At 40.6% G+C, this 23,800-nt stretch overlaps 1 protein-coding gene across 3 annotated transcripts in view; it reads right to left on the minus strand.

Moving 5' to 3' along the window:
• Positions 1-20,684: 20,684 nt before the first annotated feature.
• Positions 20,685-23,800, minus strand: part of LOC147902589 (snurportin-1 protein) — a 62,077-nt gene continuing 58,961 nt past the window's right edge. The window contains exons 6-8 of one of the 3 annotated variants that reach the window (XR_015540865.1): positions 21,703-21,852; positions 21,376-21,551; positions 20,685-21,106 (exon numbers count right to left, since the gene is read on the minus strand). Coding sequence is in view for 1 of the 3 variants with exons in the window: in XM_087373325.1 (XP_087229451.1) it covers positions 21,447-21,551; positions 21,703-21,852 (255 nt within the window). In the remaining 2 variants the exon portion in view is untranslated. Of the gene's footprint in view, positions 21,138-21,192; positions 21,552-21,702; positions 21,853-23,800 lie in introns of those variants that run through there. The other 2 variants (XR_015540864.1, XM_087373325.1) reach the window with 2 other exon arrangements.

Here is a 23,800-nt window from a genome sequence, read left to right on the forward strand (position 1 = left end):
TGGCATAGTTACAAAGCTTAACCAAATTGAATGTGCGCTTAAGGCTAGTGCATGGAGCATAGAGCTACATTACAAGGGGCACAACTAGATAATACAGATATGTTAATATGTTGCCATCTTCAAACCAACCTTTTCTAGTAGAGGCTTTTCTAGCGAGTAGTGAAGATGCACTCATATGTATTGTTTATCAAATAGTTTTTGATCTAGTAAATAGCATACCACATCTTATGGACATAAAATTCACTTTATATGCTTGCTACAAGCGATGCAAGCAAGTAGGCTATGCCCACATTGTCGTTGTGCATTTGCATTATCATTGCATATGGTTTTCTGCATGGGTGATTTGTTGCCATAGTAGCTCTAAGCTCATGAGTCATGTAATTTGAAAAATTTTCTATATTTGAATATATGCCATCTATATTTTTTTGGAGGAAGTATCATACTCATGAGTCATGCAAACTAAAAGATTTTGTTTGAATGCGAAATCTATATATTTTTAAAGGTAATAGCATACTCATGAGTCCTACAAACTAAAAATATATGAATATTTAAATACATGCTAGCTATATTTTTTTAAAGGGATTAGCATAATATGTCTTGACTCTTGTGTTCTTAATATTGAAAATTCGATTTAATTATTCCAAGTTTAATATAGATGTGCACACTTGAGTCTTTGAAATACTATTTACAGGTTTAATATAATTGTGTATTAAGGCAACCCATTGAAGCACCCCATTGAAGAAAACACATTGAAGAAACCCATTGAAGGAAACCTATCAAAGCAACCATTAAAGTAAGCATGCAAAGATGAGAAAACCATTAACAGATAATTGTCAACATTAAACCAATGCACACACAATGTATAGAAGTATCAACTCTAACATTGATCTAGTGCACATAATCATCACTAAATGACTAATATGGTATCGGACCACCCATTAAAGCAAGCATGCAAAAATTAGAGAAAATCATGAATACATCATGCCATCATAAACCAATGCACACACAAGCAGAGCACACACAAAGAAAATTCAACTTTCAAAACATCTATCTCATTTGTTAAAACTTTAAAGAGCTTATAAATTTAATCCACTTTCACAAAATTTAATCATCAAGGCTACGAGGATTAGAGTCATCATTATCTTGCTCATCTTGCTTATCATTGTGGCTTGGAAGGCAAATAAGGTCTTCTTCATCCTACAATGGTTGTTTTAATGATGGGAGGAACCACCTCATTGTGGGGGTTAAAGGCCATCGTACCTTACAATACTCAAACACACATATATATGGATGACATAGAATTAGGTTGTTTAGCACCCACCAAAATTTGTGTGGCTCTCTCTTCTCTCTCACTCTCTTCCATTCTGCTTTCGTTGTTGAGATCTCTCAACTGGTATCAAAGTGCGAGTGTTCTAGCTGAGCTCGAGTGTGTGCCTGGAGCTCAAAGTCTGCTTGCTACAGCTCTGTGGGAGGAAGGAGAAGCTCAATCGGGTGACTTTACCTGCATCTTGGTGTATAGAGACCTTACAGAAACCTTTGGAAAGCTCTTTGAGTGGTTTTGGAGTAAAAAAAGACGTTTTTTGCTTATTCACTTATTCCTTTCGACTACTACTGAGAGTCCGAAATGACCTGTAAAGGTAACGATTACCTGCTTTTAGTGTCCATTGCACTTCGAGAGTTCAAAAACACCATTCTTGAATTTGGCATCATTTTTTTGGATTTCTGACTCACTATCTCTACTTCAACATTTTTCTACCAGTGTGTTGGAACTCGAGTTTGAAGCAACCATTCGCATCTATCAATTTCGGTGGACTCAAGAAGTCCTAAAACTTATATGTTGCTCATCATTCGCACTCTGGTGGTGTTTACAAACAGGTCTGGTTTGCAAAAAGTCTTTTGGTCCATGTGTTGGACCCGGTGTTTAGGACCATGGTTTTCAAAACCGTTTATTCCATTGTGTTTTGGAGGCCCAAAAACCCCTACCTACCAGCTCTTGCACAATTTCATGGAGATTTGGAGAAGTTCCATCTCTCTAAGGTGCCGAATCGTCTGTTTCTCTGTCAAAAATCCATTCAAAGGTTCAAACCTTTCATTTTTGGATTATAGGTCAATTGGAAGGGTTGACTCCCCATTTCCAATTCATCAGTTGGGATTTTGGAGTTCTAGGTAGCAAGAGAGAGATATTTGTAGATTGTCTTGTTGAGTCTGATTATGCAGTGATGCCCATGTTTTGAGGCATCCCAAGTTCTATTTTCACTAGCAGTCATTGCCATGGGGCCATGATTTCTTGGATATACCTTATGCAGATCACTCTGGTTGCAATATGAGCAATATGCGCTCATTCGTGGTTTGCATTGGGTTACAGTGGATGCTTTACAGGCCATTTGGATGCATTGTGATCCCTGTTGGATCCACTGATAGGCCTAGATTGCCTTGTGGGATGCTTTATTGATGGGCATTTAGCACACAGATGCTATTTTATGCTGAGGGAAAGCTTCGACACATTGTAGTTAATGCAGTCATAGTGCTATGCTCTCTTGGATGAGACATTATTGATGCTTATGGCCATGGATGGTGTTTATGCTTGAGGCATTTGGCTCGTATTGGCATTGGGTTTGCCATTGATTTGTCATTGCAAGTTGACATTTTCTTTTAGGCTGGATTTGCTCATATTGATGCATAGTATATGCACATGAGTCAGATGCATTTTGATGCTTTGAGCCTTGAGTTTTGGTGATACTAAGGCATACATATTTGGGTGCACCTAGTATTTGGTGTGATTTCTCTCTTGCAGGTATTGGCATTTGGGATTTTATTTCATTTGCATCATGGCATCCTCTTCCATGTTTGAAAAGGAGTTTTTCAGCATTAAAAAGTTTGATGGGATAATTTTTTCTTAATGGAAAGAACAAATAAGGGATGTTCTTATTCAAAAGAAGTAGATTAAACCCTTGGCAAGGATTGGAGCTAAGCCTGTAGATATGTTTATGGATGATTGGAATGAGTTGGATGCATTAGCAAAGTCTACAACTATGCATGTGACATAGTGGGAGCAAGTGACATAAAGTTTTATTTTGCAAATGGGTTTGCATTTTTTTTGAAAAATGTTAGACATGTGCCTAAGCTGACAAAGAGTCTCATTTTAGTGGGTCCGCTAGATGATGTTGGTTTTGAGACCACTTTTGGCTTTTAGAGTTGGAAAATTCAGAAGGGCTCTATGGTTTTGGCAAGAGGTGCCAAGTGTGGGACTTTGTATCCCTTACATGTATCAGGGGTATCTGATCATTTTGTTACAATAACCAAGCAGCCAAGTACTTCTTTGTGGCATTACAGGTTGGGGCACATGAGCCAGAATGGAATGAAACTCTTATGCCGTTTGGGTTATGTACCACATTTTTGTTTTCTAGATTTTGAATTTTGTGAGCATTGTCTCTATGGGAAGTAGACTAAATCAGCCCATAAAAGAAGGGGAGAGAAAGAGCTTGAAAGGCTTGATTTGGTGCATTTAGACGTATGTGGTCCCATGCCTACATAATCATTAGGCGGGTCTGAATACTATGTGACATTCATTGATGATGTAACTAGGAAAGTATGGGCTTCTGCTATAGCTCAGAAGAGCGATGTGTTCTAGCTATTTTAGAAATGGTTGGATTTTGGTTGAAAATCAGTCAGGTAGAATGCTTAACTACCTATGGACTGACAATGGTGAAGAGTATCTCTCTCATGACTTTCAGCATTTTTGTGATACACATGGGATTAAGAGGGAGCTCATGTCCCCTCGTACTTTAGAACAAAATCCAATTGCAGAACAGATGAACTGCACCATTCAGGAAAGGTTGCAATGTATGCTTTCCAATGCAAGTCTTTCTGGTGGTTTTTGGGCTAAGGCAATGAAGACTGCAGTGCATGTGATCAATAGATCACCTAGTAAGAGTTTGGATGGTGGTATTCCTAAAGAGGCATGGAGTGGCAAGAAGCCCTCTTACTCTCATTTGTGTATATTTGGGTGTGAGGCACATGCACAGACCATGCACATGTGCCAAAAGAGCTTAGGAAGAAACTAGATCCTAAGTCTAGGAAATGCATCTTTCTAGGTTATGGTGAAAGTGGAGAGATGGGTTTTATCATCTCTGGGATCCAAAAGCAAAGAAGATCATACGAAGTCATGATGTGGTCTTCAATGAGAAGAAGATGCATAAGACACTCATGAGAGATGTGGAAATGAGGAGAATCACTTTCCAGGATGTGAATCCACCTGAATATATTGACAGACACCAAGTTGTCCATGCACCAAATGTGCAGGAAATGGTGCCACTAGGTACTCCCATAGGTACACAATCAAGGGTAGATGATGGATCATCTATTGGTGGAAATGATGAGCCAAATGTGGCTAATATACAGGTGGGACAGCAAGCTGAAATGCCCTTGAGAAGATCAGCTAGAGTGTCTAGACAACCTGAGAGATTTGTTCTAGGGGCAGACTATGTGATGCTTATTGATTGCAGGGAGCCTTCTAGATATAGGGAGGCTATGATGCACGAGGATTAGTGCAAGTGGGAGTATGCTATGCAATCAAAGATGAATTCACTCATGAAAATAAAGACTTGGGACTTGGTTTCTTTGCCACATGAAAAGAAAGCATTGCCATGTAAATGGGTCTACAAGATGACGGTCACGGGTGATGATGTGCCTAAGTATAAGGCCCGTTTGGTTGCTAAAGGATTCAAGCAAGAGAAGGGCGTAGACTTTGATGAGATCTTCTCTTCGGTTGTGAAGATGACCACACTTAGATGTGTATTTAGACTTGTAGCAGTAGCAGAGGACATGGAGCTTATGTAGATGGATGCTAAGACAGCTTTCTTACATGGGGATTTGCATGAGGAAATTTACATGGTACAACCAGAAGGCTTTGAAGAAAAGGGCAAAGATAATTTGGTTTGCAAGATGAAAAAGAGTCTCTATGGCCTTAAGCAAGTACCTAGAGAATGGTATCAAAAGTTTGATGCTTTCATTCAATCCCAAGGTTTCAACAAAAGTTAGATTGATCACTGCCTCTACACTAAAAGGGCTAAGGATAATAGCATTCTCCTGGCACTTTATGTGGATGATATGATGTTCGCTAGCAAGAACACTTATGAGCTCGATGCATTGAAGGCCAAGTTGCATGAGGCCTTAGACATGAAGGATTTGGGACTTGTAGGTCATATTCTTGGTATGTGTATCATGCGTGGACGTGATGCGTGGCCGTAGTAGGAAACTCCTTTGGCTTTCACAAAAGGAGTATGTTACAAAAGTGTTGCAACATTTCAATATGGAGGGGGGGAATGCATTAAGTACTCCATTGCCTCCATATGTGAAATTGAGTTAGGCAGATAGTCCAAAAACAAATGAGGTGAGGGCCATGATGGCTAAGGTTCCTTATGCATCAACGGTTGGGAGTCTTATGTATGCAATGATAGCTACTAGACCAGATATTTCATTTGCAATGGGAGTTGCTAGCCGGAACATGGCTGATCCATGAAAGAGGCATTGGGAGGTAGTTAAGTGCATAATGAGGTACATGAAGGGTACCAAGGAGATGTGTATCTGCATTGCTAGAGGAGAGATGCGTGTACTTGGTAGATTCAGACTATGTAGGGCATGTGGGTAGCAGGAGATCCACTTTTGGTTATGTTTCACCTTTGCAAGTGGTGCAGTGTCGTGGATTCCACCAAGTTTTGTGATCTCCAGTTCAGAAGGTAAAGTCTGTAAACTAAAGAAGGCACTTTACAGGCTAAAACAGGCCCCACGAGCATGGTACCAGTGGATTGATGCCTACTTTTTGCAAAATGGGTTCAGGAGGAGCCCATCTGATGCAAATTTGTATATCTACAGAGAAGGAGGCAGGTGTATGATCGTGGTCCTTTATGTGGATGACCTTGTCATAACAGGGAACCATGAAGAAAAGATCTCGCAGACAAAGCAATTGCTAGGAAGAGAGTTTGAAATGACAGACCTTGGACTGATGCATTTCTGTTTGGGGATTGAAGTTTGGCAAGAGCCAAAACAAATCTTCATTTCACAGCTGAAGTATGTTGGAGAGATACTGAAGGCATTTGGCATGGCTGAGTGCAAGATAGTTGGCACCGCTATGGAGGTTGACGTGAAGCTCTCAAACGAGGATTCATCACCACTGGTGGATGAAGCGAAGTACAAAAGGCTTGTGGGCAGTTTGATTTACTTGTGCAACACATGGCCGGACATTAGCTTTGCGACTAGTGTACTAAGCAAGTTTTCCAATAAGCCTCGGGAGAACCATTGGAGGGCAGGGATGCGGGAGCTGAAATACATCGAAGGCACACTTGTTGATTATGGCATCACCTATACCAAGGGCAACATCTTGACGGGATTTTGTGACTCGAATTGGGCAGGAGACGTGGACAGTAGGAGATTAGTGACAAGTTACTGTTTCTCACTTGGATCTGAAGCTGTGTCATGGGTCAGCAAGAAGCAACCCACAGTTGCTCTTTCTTCTACCGAGGCTGAGTACAAATCAACATGTTTTGCCTCTTGTGAGGCAGTATGGTTGAGGAGGATTTTGGGGGACATGGGTGCAATGCAGAACAAGCCTACGCAGTTATTATGTGACAATCAGAGTTGCATGGCAATTGCAAAGAACCCTGTGTTCCATGCTCGCACAAAACACATTGAGATTCAATATCACTTTGTATGCGAGCTCATCATGGATGGAGAGGTTAACTTGATGTACTGTCCGACTACAGAGAATGTTGCGGACATCTTCATGAAGGCTCTTAGAAGAGACTTGCTAGAGAGGCATCTTCATCGACTTGGCATTGGGCCAAAAAAGTAAGTTCACTTGCGGGTGGACATTGAGGGGGGGTGTTAGATATCAATGCTCCACTCTCGTGTAACTGCGCCGTGTAACTGCGCGGGAACTAGCTAACTCTACTTGTAAGCCCTCCATATGAGGAGAAGGCATTTGAGTAGCTCAGTTATCTGGTAGGTCCTGGTTTGGACACCAGATGGGGGCCATGTGTGGCCTGATGGCTGGACGACTTCAAATAGAGTTGGCACACTGCCAACTAGGCTACATGCAAGTGCGGGAAGGCATCCCATGACTGACCACACTGAGGGTAGATGGAGCATTTCCCGGGGCAACCCACTCTCGGGTTGTGGGGCCTATTTGGAGCCCCAGATGATCCCAGATGGCTTTGGGCAGAACAAACACCATAGGTGAGTTGCTCTTTTCTATGCCACGATTCTAACGTGTGGTCGGTGGCCTATTTCCAGTCGGTCGTTTTGGGTGGACTAAGTCGGTCTCCCAATTGGGTCTAACCAACTACAATTGGTGGCTATATAAGTGCAAGCCCGTGAAGCCCATATTCATAACTGGCTATAACAACCTTGATTCCTTAGCATCCAGCCTCCGTCCTCTACAGTTTCTTGCATGCCATTGAAGCCTCTCATAGGAGCACACAGCTAGGAGGCAGCGCCATCTATTGTATCAGTTTTACATTAATCAAATTTTTTATTCGCCATACTATCTGCTTTTCTCTCTCGCATACGAGATCCTGTTATCTGTTGAGCACAGACGTTTTATTTTCTTACATTAATGACAATGCCTATCGGCTCCAATTACCACCAGATTGGAAAATTCATAATTCTTTTCATGTGCACCTCTTGAAACCTTTCCATGGAGACCCACCAATTATACCTATTTTAGACGATGCACATTGCTTCAAGGAGAGACCCAGCTCTTAGAGCCAGACCAGATCATTGATCAACAAATCACTCAAACGAGACATGGAAACTCGTATCCTACTTATCTTCTTACATTTAAGAACCACCCCATTGAGGATGCTAAGTGGATGCCCGAGCGATATTTTTGACAGTACCCTGATTTATTGACTACTTTTTTGTCACGCAGTTGAGGGCAATTGCGATTTCAAGCAAGAGGGATGTTACAAGAATTGGAATTATCCCATTAATTTGATCCTTCAGTATTTAGTTTAGTGAGATCCAGCATTTTTATCGCGTAGTTGATGCATGTGTGCTCGCTGTTCTATAGTGATGCATGTGTGTTCTACATGTTTGGATATAAGGCTACGGCTATATGAGTGTGTAGCATTGTGTGCACCACTTACATGATGACGGTATGTGTAGCATGTGTGCACCATCCGTACAATTTGTCATGTGTAGCATCAGGTGCACCATGAGATGGTATGTGTCGCATGTGTGCACCGTTCATATGTGATTTATTGATTTCCCGTTGCTATAATACTGAAAGGTTGATTGATTGTGATGATTAATTCCAAGGTTATCTTATGCTTGAAATATTTCATTACTATTGATCGTGTGAATCCAAGGGAAGAGTAATTGTCGGGAGATGGCATGTGGCAAGCATGATCCGCCATATTTTGGGCGCGTAGGCACAACTCGAGTGATGTGGGGATGAATAAGGCTTATGCCTAATTTCTGATATTACAAAAGCTTATGTACATAATTGAATTTTGGAATATTAGTGGCTTGGCTAAGTGAATAAACTAAAGTTAGAAAAAGCTTTATATTTAGAAAAAGCCAGCTATTCTAGAAGGTGGATGGGCCTTTTGTAAAAGGGTGCATGGAGGAAAGCACAGAGGCTTTTGTATGATTTTTGCTCGGAAGCTTTTTGGAGGAATATACATAAATACATAGGAGGTGGAAGGAGAGCACCACTCCTATGGGGGGAGATTGTACCCAGCACGCTTGTTCTGTCTCTTCTGTTTGTGAGTTTTGAGAGTTTGTGCATAGTTTCAAAGAGTGTTGCTGTGTTTTTCAAGGATTTGCAGGTTCCACGTTCGTTTCTTGTCGCATCCTTGAAGCTTGGAGTTCATAACCAGAACTATCTATTATCCACCATTTTCATGTAGGTGTGGTTTTGGCTAGTGCTTATACATTGGCAAATGCAAATAATCCCTTCTTGCATTGATACAGAGCTAGCTCACAACAACACCTAGTAAATGTAGCATCTTGTGGATGATATGCTCAAACAACCTTATGGAAATCATTCATGACTCCAGGAACCTCTTCAAGTTTCATGTTCCAACACCCTGGATCAAGGAGATACCCAAAATTATGTAACAAACTATGAGATTTCTCCCATTCCTTTCTAAATAAACTCCATAACTCCCTCCATTTTGGTGCATTAAAGGGCCTTCTGACATTTCACTTGTCTAGATGCATTTGCAAATTTCTAGGCAATATATCAGCCGCATGGAATCCTCAATAGATCTCCATAATCTTGGTAACAATATCTTTTCTTTTATATCGTCACATTCATTTCTAGATACTCTATTCCATGGATCAAACACCAATCTTTGAATGCCACAATGAAAGGTCTTAATTACAAAAGATCTATCTTTAATCAATGATTGCAATGTGTAAAAGTGCATGAAAAACATTGTTCCTAAAAGTAATTGCCTCATTGGGGATCCACCAGCTCCTCATGAATTGCATATTATCTTGAGCCATTGATGCAATAATAAAAATTTCACAGTTTCGTGAGTATCATGTATAATCTCCTTGATGCATGACACATGCTTGTACCAATATTTCAACCCCAAGTTCAAGGTGCGAGTGTAGCACACTAATGCATACATTTGGGAAAAACTTTCTTTGTAGTAATCTACCAACCTTTTTACAACTCTTTGCATTGTCCATGACAATATACTCAACTTTGTCTGGTCCTATCTCCCTTATAGTTGTTGCCAAATTTCTTGCTATGTAATCCCCATATTTTATTTCATGTTTTGAATTAATAGACTCATGAAATGACTCTCCTCTTTGTTGATACAATCATTACATTAAAAAATGGGCATCTTTTTGTATTTGTCCATCCATCTAAAACAATTGTGCATCTTGTATTATGCAAGGGCTGAAAAACAATGCGGGTGATGTGATCTCTCTACTTGCATATGCTTTGTGTAGTATAGTTTTCTATAATGCATTATAAGTATGAGGATTGAAACTTGCACCATAGCACGTGATGCGATTGCATGCATCTTGCATGTCAATGCTAAACCATATTCAATGGATAACCAGAATGCAAAATCAATCAACCAAGGGCGTATTGAGCCATCTCCAAGTCTTGGATCCATATACTCTTTATAATTGATTTGTGACAACTTGTCTCCTACGTAAAGCTCATTCTCTTTTTATGATTTTAGTACCTATGCATCTATTTCTTAGCTCTAGATTATAGATTTTTTTTTAAAAACTCCAAGGAGGGACCCTAGGCAATGTGCTGGGCCCTACGGAACGTGGCTTGGTTAATAGCTAGTTTCCTCTTTTGTATTCACCTTTAGCAGCTCTATTGGAAACTAAATTGCAGGGTGTTTTTTCAAAGCATTAATAGAATTTCCTTTTTCTATACGAAAACAAAAAACAAAAAGTCAAAAAGCATAGGCTTGTATCAATCCAATCGCTCCAAATACAAATATAAAGACAAGTTGCACAAGGATTCCAATAGCATTCCACGATAGTCACAATTGCCAAATGTTGGACCACTTCCACTAATATTCATATTGTTGGAGTTATTGAAATAATTTTTTTGATTGCTTCTTGTGGCATTCTGATTTGGAATGTCCCAAGACTCCATAATACTTACAATTGCAAGATCTTCTTGGAATACTTCCATATTATTGAAGTTGTTATTAATATGGTTGTGAATGGCTTCTTGGCCACATTCAGACTCCCAATGTCCGAACTCTACACTAGTTGCAATTGCTAGATCTTCTTTGAGTAGTTTAAATGATATTCATATTACTAAAGTTATTATTGAAATGATTGCTTCTTCTAGCATTTCGTTACTTGGTAATTCCAAGTACCTTGGAATGGCTCTACCTTTGTAATTCCAAGTACCTTGGTAATTGCTCTACCTTCGTAATTTCAAGTACCTTTAGGCATGTTCTAACTATTGTTGACCTTGTGATAACCTTTGTTTAAATTTGCACATTTTGCTTTGTTGTTAGCCTCCACCAGATGTTGATAGTTTATTGAAGCATCTTGGATAACTTCTGCATTTTATTTACCTCTTACCCTTTGGAAACTCTAACCTATTATGGAATCTCCTTACTCATGAATTTCATGTTTATTTGATCCTCCAAGCTCCTATATGGTCAAACACGATCTCAAAAGTTGGGAGATTTTCCCTTCTAACATTGTAGTTATAAACTAGTCATAGTCTTTGCCAATAGCATTTAATTATCTACACCAAAATTGTGTTGTAAACCTTGTAATCTATAGCATCAAGGTCTTATGAAAGGTCTTTCAACCTCAAACATAATCAAGACTTGATTCAAAAGGTATTTTATTAGTCATATTGAGGTTGTTCTCCCATTTGCAAGTTCTTTCCAAACATCCATTGAGATATTATCATATATGATGAGAATAAATGCAATCTCAATTTTCCTTGGGTGTGCTAGTTTTAGGTTTTGCAATCTCAATTATCCTTGGGTGTTCTTAAAGACCCCAACCCTAGCCTAAAGACAACTTAGTGGACATTGAAATTGGAAAAACACACAAGTATACTAGACATTAAAAACAAAGAAACGTGTCAAGAGGGGGTCAAGAGTAGCAAAAACATGGACGTAGCATTCGGACTGGTTGGGAGGTCAAGCTTTGAAGGGTGAAAATTTCAAGGAATTAAGCCTTGAATCAAAAGGAATTTGAAATAAGTGTGATTGAAAGAATAGAATAGGGGATTAGTGCCCATACTATATTACAATGCTTTTGTGCGCATGAATTTCATCGAGAGGAGGCAGCCATCAGAATGCAGCTTAGAGTCTACAGATGTCTTGATTTTCACATGCCAAGGCAAATTGTAGAAACGTACTACTCAGAGGCATGCTAATGCTTAGAACTGAGACAAAACTACAGGCCACAAATCTCTGGGATTTTCAAGCAAAGCAACGGTAATCTTCGAGGAAAAGATTCACTTTGTTTATGCGGAATTAAATAAGTGCGTCAGAACATTTTCATCATCTTCCACACCTTCATCTTCTGTTACATGTATTATAGATTTAATCTTTGATATCTTAATTCTTTTTTCGTGGATCCTCCTATATGGAGAAACATAAAGACCGCACCCCGTCTAAGGACCCAAACATGGGACCAATCATATGTATAGTATGTATACCAACCTAGCCTCTATGGAAGAAAATGTTTATAGTAGTCTTGGGGTGTGGTCCTATCTATGGACATGAAAGCACCCTAGAGATACAAAACAAGATGAAAAATGTAATAGGCCTTATAAGTCATGTGAGAAGGTCAACCAAACTAAGTTGCTCTTAGATTAGCCTTTTGATGCATTTCATTGTATAAAACTTAAGGGTGAAACTAGAGGTTAATCAAACTAGTATTGATCACCCAAACTAAATTTATTCGTTAGCCACATAAGAGTGGTCGAAATAACCTTAGCCCATAATTATAGATGTGATACATGGCATGTTGATGTGTCATGATGATATGGCATGATGACATAGCATGCTAATATGGAATGATGACATGGCATGCTAATGTGGCACATTCATATGGCATGATGATGTGGCAACCATGATATGTCGTAGCCTATGAGGGTAGCATAGGAACATGACAACCTATGAGATGCTATAGGACATGTGGCAGGGCCACCCAATACTTATGACATCACTTGTCACACCATGGAGCTAAATCTACATGTAGCCCATTGATATTCTAGAGAGGAGGAAAGTGTCACATTCTATCTAAGGCCTTTCCATCGCCTCTATTCTTATTTGGTCTCAAATTCGTTTGCATTTGTAAAAGGAGCCCCACTGCCTTCATTGTGCACACTTTCTCTCCCTCTTGTTGGTGCAACTCTCCTCCTCCTGCTACAATAGCTCCTCCATAATAAAAATAGCTTTTGGTGAAGTAGCCTCTATTTCTATAGTAGTACACCTTCCTACAACAACCTCTCTTGCTACAACAACCTCTCTTTCTCCAGCAACTTCTCTTGCAGCAATACCCCCTCGTGTAGCAGCCCTCCTATTCAAGCAACTCCTTGTACAAGCTCCTTTTACACATACTTCTACAACATCTCCTCCTTAGTGTAGCTCTTTCTACATGTAGTCCTACAAATTTTCCTCCTTGATGCAACTCCTTCCTCATGCTTTTGGAGCACCTATTAGAATGTTATGTATATAAACTTACTACTCAACCTTGAGCTTCATGTTCATGTCTTATAGTAGCTTTGGTTTCTTGTTTTTGCTTGTTGGCTCAAGGTTTGTGGTATGCTTTGACTTGTTGTAGACCAAATTTAGGACCAAAGCTTTGTGCTTGCAAATTTGGTTTGCGACAAGATTCAAGTTGCAATGGTGAAAAGATTTCTAGGTATTGGAATTCTTGTTGGTGGTTGCTTCTGCTATTTTTTAGTTGGTGGTTGCTTCCGCTATGGCAACAAGATTTCTAGGTGTTGTAGTTCTTGTTGGTGGTTGCTTCCACTATTTTTTATTTTTGCATTTTTTGTTTAAAAATTTATTCTCACACGTATTCTAGAAATCATGGAGGATTTTAGTCTACTTGTGTATGCTTCTATGGGTGCTTTGGAAGTCTGCCTGCTAGAGAAGTTTGTGACTATGGTTCAGGCTATGTGTGTGGAGCCTCTAGATGATGTCATGCATGAAAACGTCAAAGAGGATCTGTTGGATGATACTGTGGTGGTTAGTCTATCCCAGTTCCTAAATTTGGAATGCTTCATGATGCTCTAGAGATTAACGTTGATAATATTTTGTAAATTTTAAATGATATTCTTAACACTTTAGGTCTACAATCATCAATTCCACAGCCATTAGTCCTATAGCCCCAATGGTTTGACCACAACACATGGTGGGGAGGGAACTTTGGTGCCACCTATAGTGTCACCCATTGTCCATCTAGCCTCTTTGGGAGTCAACAGATTGTTGAGATATCGAGCTCCACTCGCGATATGCCAGGGTAACCGTTGTGTATTTATGTCACATAGCTGGATGACAGCTATCCTTATCTACTCTAGTTTGTGGCTCAGTTAGTATGCCACCTTAGTTAGTTGAGTTTGGTTTGAGACCCACATATAGGGTTCTTCTATTTTCTTTATACGAGAGTTCTTTTGGCTTTCACAACTAAGAAGAGGAAAACTGTTTTCAGCCTCCACCTTTGTGTGTATTCCCCCATTGTGATTGTGAGAAAGCCTCAAGTGAGACTCCTTCCCTCTCTCCCACTATCTTCACATGGTATCAGAGCCTTGTTCGTGGTAAGGAGCTCAAGAAAGCAAACCAAGTTCGCAGTGTCCTGGTAAGAGGACAAGTGTTGCTTTCCTTTTTCGAGTTTGGGAGCAAATTTCTGCAGGTAGCACAGCCGGAAGTGCAAGAGTGCACTGTCTCAGATTGAGACGCCCTTCGCGATGTAGCGAGAGGGCATTATATGCTGCGAACAAGGGCAAAGCCCTTGGTGACTTTATTTTTCTGATTCGAGGTCATTTCGGGGCCCGTTTTGGAGGCGGAAGTTCTCCGCAGGCACTCAGGAAAAGGCCTTGTTTTTGCTGTGCGACCACTACTCGGCTAGTCGTACTCGGCTAGTCGGTGAAAAGTTACCGCAGAAATTGCATCGTATGACTGTGTGCAGAGATTTTGGAAGTTGCAGATTCATGCTTGTTGCCTATTGATGCAAAATCATCACTAGGAAGTGACTGTGTAGTAAAATACCACTTTCGTCAGTTTTGCAGATATGCCCGTGTGAGGCAAAAGCTGTGTTTTTGCAGTGACAGAATATTTTGCAGTGTTCCGTAATGGCATCAGATTCCCTTTCACAGATTGTCACTGAAAAGCTTGACAAGAACAACTTCCAGGCATGGAAGTTTAGAATGACAAATTTCTTGATGGAAAAAGGCTATTGGGAGTTCATTACAGGAAATGAAGAAGAACCTGTTCTTCCTAATGTTCCCAATCAACAGGAAATGCAGGCATTCAAAGGATGGCATGAGAGAGCCAGAAAAGTTATGTACTGGCTGTCTATCAGTATTTCGGACTCCATGATTGTGCATATTCAGGATGCAAGTACGCCAAAGGTGGCATGGGATACGCTGGCTAAAATGTATAGCACAAATACACAGGCAGAAAAATGCAGCTCAAGCAAGAGCTGCACAATGTGCAGAGAGAAAATATGAGCATCAATGACTACTACATGAAGGTGAAGAAAATTGCGGATGCACTTGCTTCCATTGGATCGCCAGTGGATGATGACGATTTAGTTTCTGTGACCTTGAATGGTCTAGGAAAGGATTATACACAGTTCCGGACATCCATTGCCGTCCTTGAAAAATTTCCTGATTTTGAGGAGTTGATTGCTCTTCTAATTTCTGAAGAGCAGAGAAATGGTGGTGCATCTTCTTCAGCAGGAACTTCAAAAGAAGCTGTCTTCTACTCAAATGCTGGCAGAGCTAGAGGCAGAGGTAGAGGAGGCCGATCTGCAGGCCGTGGTAGAAATCAGAATATGCAGCAAATGCAAGAAAACCAGTCCTATGCAGGAGGACGTGGTAACTCTAGAGGCAGGGGGAGCCAAAGAGGCCGTGGTGGATGGCAGAGAGGCCAAAATGCAAACAGCAATGTTGAATGCTACTACTGTGGCAAAATGGGGCATATGGCTAAAGACTGCTACAAAAAGCAGAATGACATTATGAATGAAAAATTGCAGCAAGGCAATTATGCATCCTCTAGTAGACAGGGTGATGACAGAAATGAGCATTTGTTTATGGTACAGCATATGACAAATTCTGTGACAAGTGCAGAAGAAAGCAATGATGTGTGGTATGTTGACTCAGGTGCGTCAAACCACATGACAGGTCATGCTAAATGGATGCAGGATGCAAGGACAATGAAAAAACCAAGATTTGTGGAGACTGGTGATGATACTGCACATCCTATTGTGCAGATTGACAAAATTCCTTTGTCTATGCAGGATGGGAAAAAGAAATACTTGTCTGATGTATTTCATGTCCCGAACATCACCAAGAACCTGGTTTCTGTTGGTCAGATGGTTGAGCAGGGCTTGCAGGTCAGATTTAATCCTCATGGATGCTTTGTTGAGGATATGAAAAATAATGGTCGCTTGATAGCAAAAGGAAAGAAGGGCAGGATGTTTACGTTGGATGCGGACATGCCTGAATTGAGTGCAGCAATGTTTGCACATGGGACCGGTGTAGTTGCAGATATTGATATCTGACACAAACGCATTGGTCATGTTAATATACAGCGACTTAAATCAATGCAAGCCCAAAATATTGTTGCAGGATTGCCTAAATTCAAGGTTACAAAAATGCACAAGGTTTGTGAAGCCTGTCAATTTGAAAAACAGGCAAGGAAACCATTTCCTAAGTATGTTCAAGAGAGTAAAAAGCCATTGGAATTAATCCACTCTGATGTGTGGACTACTAAAGCTGCATCTATTGGTGGCTGTCACTATTTTGTCACATTTATTGATGACTTCAACAGAAAACTTTGGGTGTATTTTATGAAAAAGAAAAGTGAAGTGTTTGGGCACTTCAAAGCTTTCAAAGCTATGGTTGAAAAAGAACCAGGCCTGCAAATAAAATGCCTAAGGTCAGATGGAGAGGGAGAGTACCTCTCAAATGAGTTTGCAAGGTTCTTGCAGGAGCATGGTATAAAGCAGCAATATTCATGCAGTCATACCCCACAGCAAAATGGAATTGCAGAAAGAAAAAACAGGCATATTGGAGAGATATCTCGGGCTATGCTAAATGAAAAAGATCTACCAAATTATTATTGGGCTGAAGCAGTTGCTACAGCAGTTTATATAATGAACAGGACTCCCACTGCAGTAATACATGGCATGACGCCAGAGGAGATGTATACTGGTAGGAAACCAAATATTTCGAATTTGAAAATTTTTTGTTGCATTGCCTATGTCCATGTGCCAGATGAGTTGAGGTCCAAGTTGGATCCAAAAGCTGAGAAGTACGTCTTTATTGGTTATTCTCTGCAACAGAAAGGGTATAGATGCTATAACCCTTCTACACGTAAGTTCACAATGAGCAGAGATGTTTTTGATGAGATGAGTAGCTGGTATAAACCAGTAAATGTGATGATTGATGTAGATGCACAAAATAGTAATGCTGCACAGAATTCACAGCAGCAATCACAACATATTAGTGGACCTGGAGTGTCCTCTAGCAGTGGTTCACATACTTCGCCATGGACAGGCAGATTGAGATCAGGATAATCTCCTCAAAGCAATGCAGAGAGTGGTACGCAGGTATCACGAAAAGGAAAAGAGAAGGTAGATCAGCCCATGTTTGATGTGAATGCAGATCAGTCTTATATGGATGGTGAATCCAGTGGCTCAGAGTAGAGCATTGATGATGAGTTGGGTATTCCTTCTGTTGTTACACCTGGAGTGAGGAAGACCAGGGATGTTTTGAGAGCATCTGGAAGTGAGCCTATTTTACACAGGTCTACCAGGGTTAAGTATCCTGTGGATAGGCTGAAATATGATGGATTTACAACCATTCACTAAGCCTATATGGTCAAAGTGATACACGAACCAGAACCCACTTCTTTTGAGCAAGCCATGGGAAATAAAAAATGGGAGAAAGCCATGGATGAAGAAATGGATGCCTTGGATGCTAATGCTACATGGGAATTGGTGCCTTTGCCTAAAGGCAAGAATGCAATTGGCTGTAAATGGGTTTATAAAATCAAGCACAATGCAGATGGTTCTGTGAATAGATACAAGGCAAGATTAGTTGTCAAGGAATATGCACAGACATATGGCATTGATTATGAAGAAACTTTCAGCCCGATTGCAAGGATGGCAACCGTAAGAGCTGTCATTGCTATGGCTGCATCAAAGGGATGGTCTTTACATCAGATGGATGTAAAGAATGCCTTCTTGCATGGTGATTTGCAAGAAGAGGTCTTTATGGAGCAGCCAGCAGGTTATGTTCATGCTATTCATCCTGAGTTTGTTTGCAGGTTGAAGAAAGCCTTGTATGGCTTGAAGCAAGCACATAGAGCATGGTCTGACAAGATAGGACAGTATCTTGTCACTATTGGCTTTCAAATTTCCAAGGCAGATTTCTCACTCTATGTGAGAAAAACAGAGAAAGGGATTATGCTGCTTGTCATTTATGTTGATGATTTGATCATCGCAGGTGATAGTGATGAAGATATATCCTTCATGTGAAAATGCTATTGAAGCAGAAGTTTGAGATGAAGGATTTGGGAGAGCTGCGTTATTTCTTGGACATTGAGGTGATTAGATCACCAAGTGGGATACAGCTCTTGCAGAGGTAGTATGGATTGGACATGCTGTCCAAATATGGGATGACATGCTGTAAGCCTATTTCAGTTCCTTTGGAGCAGAATGTGAAGCTGAGCGCAGATGCAGGTGAGCTTCTGGAAGACCCTACTATGTACAGACGCATAGTAGGAAGTTTGATTTACATGACTATTACCAGGCCAGATTTGAGCTATGCTGTTGGGTTGGTAAGTCAGTTTATACAGGCTCCAAGGAAACCGCATTTGGATGCGGCTAGACGCATACTCAAGTATGTGAAGTTCACATTGCAGTATGGACTATTTTATGAGGCTGGGGTTCAGATACAGTTGCATGGATACACTGATGCTGATTGGGCTGGTAGTATTTCTGATAGACGATCTACTAGTGGATATATGTTCTCTTTTGAGAGTGCTGCAGTCACTTGGAGCAGCAAGAAACAGCCTACAGTTGCCTTGTCGAGCACAAAGGCTGAGTACAGGGGTGCAGCAATGACTGCATGTGAGGTAGCTTGGTTGCATAAGCTACTATATGATATGCATCAGTCTACAGATGGGCCAGTTGTCATTTATTGTGACAACATGAGCAGCATACACTTGGCAAAGAACCCAATCTTTCATGCTAGAACAAAGCACATTGAGGTGCATTATCACTATGTGCGGAAGAAGGTTTTACTAGGTCTTATTGATCTAGTTTATGTCAGCACAGAGGATCAGGTAGCTGACATATTCACGAAAGCATTGGGCGCAGAGAAGCTGCGCAAGTTCAGAGACCTGCTGGGTGTGCAGGAATTGGGATTCAGCTCGAGGGGGAGTGTTGAGATATCGAGCTCCACTCACGATATGCCAGGGTGACCGTTGTGTATTTATGTCACCGACTTGTTAGCTGAAGATGCGGTTGGTACACCGCCCACGAATAATAGCTGGATGACAACTATCCTTATCTACTCTAGTTTGTGGCTCAGTTAGTATGCCACCTTAGTTAGTTGAGTTTGGTTTGAGACCCACATATAGGGTTCTTCTATTTTCTTTGTACAAGAGTTCTTTTGGCTTTCACAACTAAGAAGAGAAAAACTGTTTTCAGCCTCTACCTTTGTGTGTATTCCCCCATTGTGATTGTGAGAAAGCCTCAAGTGAGACTCCTTCCCTCTCTCCCACTATCTTCACACAGATCTCATGATTCCACCTCTATCCTGAAGGATTTGTAACATCCCACTTTTAATGGAGTGAAAAAAGAGTGAAATAGAGATGCAATCACCACTTTATTATAAAAGGGACAAGACTTGCATAGCTTGAGTCAGACACCGAGGCACTTGCATGCTCTAGATGCTTGGCTCTTAGGGGCAAGGCTTATAAGTGGTGAAATGGTCTCATTGAGAGTAACATGATACACACCACCACGTGGGCATGGTTCAAGGCACTCTTTCAAAAGGAATGTCTTCCAAAGAATGAAATGGAACAAAATTGGGATGTATAGGATCAGTGTAAGATGAATAATGAGCCACCAACCTAATACATCAGTGAGTATCGAAAAGGCACTTTGAAGCTTACATGCATCGATGTCTTCTAGAAATTGCATGGATTTATTCATGATCTTGACCTTGATTATAAAAATTAGGTTAAACAAAATGAGCCTAAGTTGCTTGAGGAGGCAAATAAATTTGACCAAATCTTTGACAACACAATTGCCAAAGGGAAATGTGCATTGAATGCATAGAAGCTGCCTAGTGCGATTGGTGATTTATCATTTCCAAGATTCTAGAAGCAAAAAGGACCTCAAGAAAAGTCTAAGCAAGTGAAAAAAGTTTGGGTACCAGCTCTCTTCTTGGCCTCTTTAGAGTATAAGAAGGCTACCTGAAGGTTTACTACCTTTGCATGGGGTAGAACATGATATAGATGTTATACCACACTCTAAAACCATTAGTAAGCCTCCTTACTAGCTGAACTAGCAAGAGGCTCAAGAGGTAGCGTGTCAATTTACCTAAAACGAGGTTTCATCCAACCAAGTGTGTCTCCTTGGGCTTCATCTATTTTATTGGTGAAGAAAAAGCACAGGTCTATGCGGTTATGTGTAGACTATTGTGTTCTTAACAAGATGTTGATTAAGAATAAATATCCTATGACTCTCATTAATGAGTTGTGTAATCAACACGAGGGTGAATGATATTTTTCTAAGATTGATTTGCATTCAGGTTATCACTAGTTATTCATATGGGAAGAGAATGTTCCTAAAACTACTTTCCATACTCAAATGGTTTACTCCTGAAATGATAGAATTAAGGACCACTATCCCGTTCCAATAGCAAAAGTGCAACCTGGAGTCTTGGGACGAATCCTCGGATAGAAGGAAAATGCGCATTTCATCACTTCTTTTCCACAATTCTTTCTGTTAGCTCTCAGATTCAAAAAAGTATCAATAATAAAGATACCTTGCCAATGAGCTATAAGAATCCATAAGTCGGTCAATTCCAACATTACAAAACCAATATAGTGGATATTATCAAGGCATCATCCAAGCCATTGAGATATTGAGGGCATGCAATATTTGAAATTTCCTTGTGTGAGAACTTAGAAGCTGAGTATGGCAGTACCTCGCACATTCAGAGACTCAGAGGTGATATCTTATCACTGCCAAAAATTTTAATTTCGAAGTGGACCTCTATCCCAAAGCACAGTTAGAGACATGGGTACAAGTAGCACTTTACCATAGTTTGGAAAAGAAAACAAACATAATCAAATGCTCCCGATGACCTCTGGGATACCAGAAAGATGGATCTTGTCTCCTGCTCATCACATTTGTAACACAAGTTGACCCTGTCAAAGTTTCTAATTATGCTCAATCGCACCTGGATTTATTTCCTAGTTCTTGAACTCAAACTTCATTCTGACATCAATATGAAAGATAGCTAGGAATGCTAACATTCACAAATATTACTACCCCTCCTATGAACTCAACGGAAGAAGATTTGCCAAGCTACCCTTTGACAAGCATACGAGCTCTTAACAAAACGAAATTTCTGAAATCCAGTTGTGCATGTTGCTCAAAAATTACCTCTCTGAATGCAGAATCTTTTAAGGCACTTTAAACCTGATGATCGCGATTGCACTGAGAAGATTTTGCAATCATACATCCATTTGAATATCACCTTCGTCATCAAAAGATGCTACAGCTGCTAGGAGGTCTGAGATTGTCAGTGGAGCATGCCTTGCAGCATATTGGAAAAGAATCTGTACCAAAGAAAGCATGGAGCTAAGATTAATTTCCTGAAATTATGGTGTACAATAATGAGCAAATAAAACGTGCATAGCTCCAGTTTTCAAACATTATAACTCAAACAGTAGGACATCAATGTCCCAGACAAATATCTATTACAAATACCTTAGATACGCTATCAGCACCTGCCCGAGAGCGGTTCGCAGGCCCTTGGTATTGAATATCTGCCGTGACAGGTCTACCATCTACAATGCTCAGGCCCTGCTCACCGATGGCAAATCGTAGCAGCATACCTGCCCTTAGATGCTGCTTGTTCTGAAGCCTCAATCATGCAGCAAAAATGGAAATTTTTTGTGAGAAGTAAAAAACAGGGTCTATCACAACAATGCGAGCATATGAGATGGCAAAAAACACAAATGCACAAGAAATATTGTTATAAACAAAACATACAGCGCATCTACAAACATCGTTTGTAAGCAAAAAAAACAAAGATAAAAACAATAACAAACTTGGGACTGTCAAACAACACACTTTGGCAAAACACTCCAATTAATGCCCAAACAGCCTCAAACTGTCAAAGCACCAAGTAGATGCTGCCAAAAGAAGCGAAACAGTGAGATGACTCCCAAAAAATTCAGTGAGTCCAAAACATGGAACAAGAAAATTTGGCATCTGGAACAATGAATCTAGAACTAGTGAACCTTGAACAACTGAATCCCGGAGCAAGTGGGAATAGATGGTTCCGCAAGCTGAAATAAGTGGGTCCTGAGGGGCTCATTCTATCTGTGAGTGGATTATTCTTGCATGTGTGCTTGGAATCATGAAGCAGGGAATCATGATAATGAGTAAATTTGATAAGGCTACCTACAAGGTTCTCGATCAGCTTCTTATCAAGTACATGCAGCCCGTGCCCAACATCGATGACCTGGGCGGGATGGCTCACCAGGCAGGAGGATGGAAGCTCAAAGAACTCACAGCAGTGACAAGCGTCTTCCGCCATGATCTCAGTGCCTTCTCAGTCATCAGATACTAAGGGATAGAGCACGGCTCATGTGAGCTTAAAGTTCATTGAAGCAGCATTCCCAGTTCCAAAACAAAGGTTGACAATTGAGATAAACAATTCAGCCCACCCTCCCTGCCCCCTCCCCCCCCCCCCGCAGCCTTAATAAGAGGGGAAGTAAGACAAAAAATCTAGACATGTATAGATAGAGTGTGTCTTAGGTGTCTCAACCCTAAGACTACCCTAGCTGTAACAAAGGTACGTCATGTCCTAATTGAATTACATTACCCTAGGTTAACCTGACCTCCATAACACTAGCCATGTTATGTCCAGACGTGGACATAATATTCTTCCGCCCTTATTCAAAGAAGAACTAAGACATAGACTGTAGGAATTGGCACCAAAGAGAATCAATACTTTCCCTAGACCTACCCTCTACGAGTGGAAGTTTCACTAAACCTTCAGCTCTTGAAGACCTTGTTCCTAAGTTATCAGCTCCTATAATCCAGAAGACATTCCACCTCATGGGACACACAACTGGTTAGATCCTCGAGTTGTACAAGTTTATTCTCAAAGACAATTATCTCCAACACCCAACTTCTGTACAATCTATTGCCATGAAAGACTAGGTATACCCGAACATCACCAAGTAAACAACACTTGTAGCTGCTCACTTCGTTGGTCTTTTTAATATTAAGAAATGACCACAAAATCATGAAGATACTAGACTTGACTAGTTCACATTACTTTAGAATCTTTGAGGATCTTGAAGTAAACCCCACCGCTCGGGGTAGAGGTCATCGGCTATGTAGACCGGCTTCGGGTCTTCACCGTCTGAGGCAAGGTCCACTTTTGTGACCTTAGCCGGACCATCATACCCTTGATGCTTCCCTTCTTCTGCAGCTCATTTGGCCTACTCGAGAAGAATCTTGCGGTCTTGGATCGTATAAGCCTTGGAGTGGTTGGGAACCTGATGTAATTTTGTTTCCTCTTCCTCGTTAAAAATGTGATTAATTAGAATAAAATGCTATAAAACAAGAGTAGAAATAGGGGGGTATGGGGTCTGAGAAAAATTAAAGGAGGGGCCAGGGGGAAATTATAAGGAAAATACAAAGGAGAGGGTTAGGGTAATTACATGGGGGGTTTGAAAGAAAAAGGGGGGGAACTGGGGGAACATAAGACCTGGACAAGTCCCATTGTCAACACACTCTGCTCACATGCATTGATTTCTGGACTATAGGTAAGGAAATGCATACCCGGTGT

This window comes from Dipteris shenzhenensis, chromosome 4 (assembly GCF_047967505.1).
Source record: "Dipteris shenzhenensis isolate YYH24624 ecotype China chromosome 4, Dip_SZ_1.0, whole genome shotgun sequence".
Lineage (NCBI taxonomy): Eukaryota > Viridiplantae > Streptophyta > Polypodiopsida > Gleicheniales > Dipteridaceae > Dipteris > Dipteris shenzhenensis.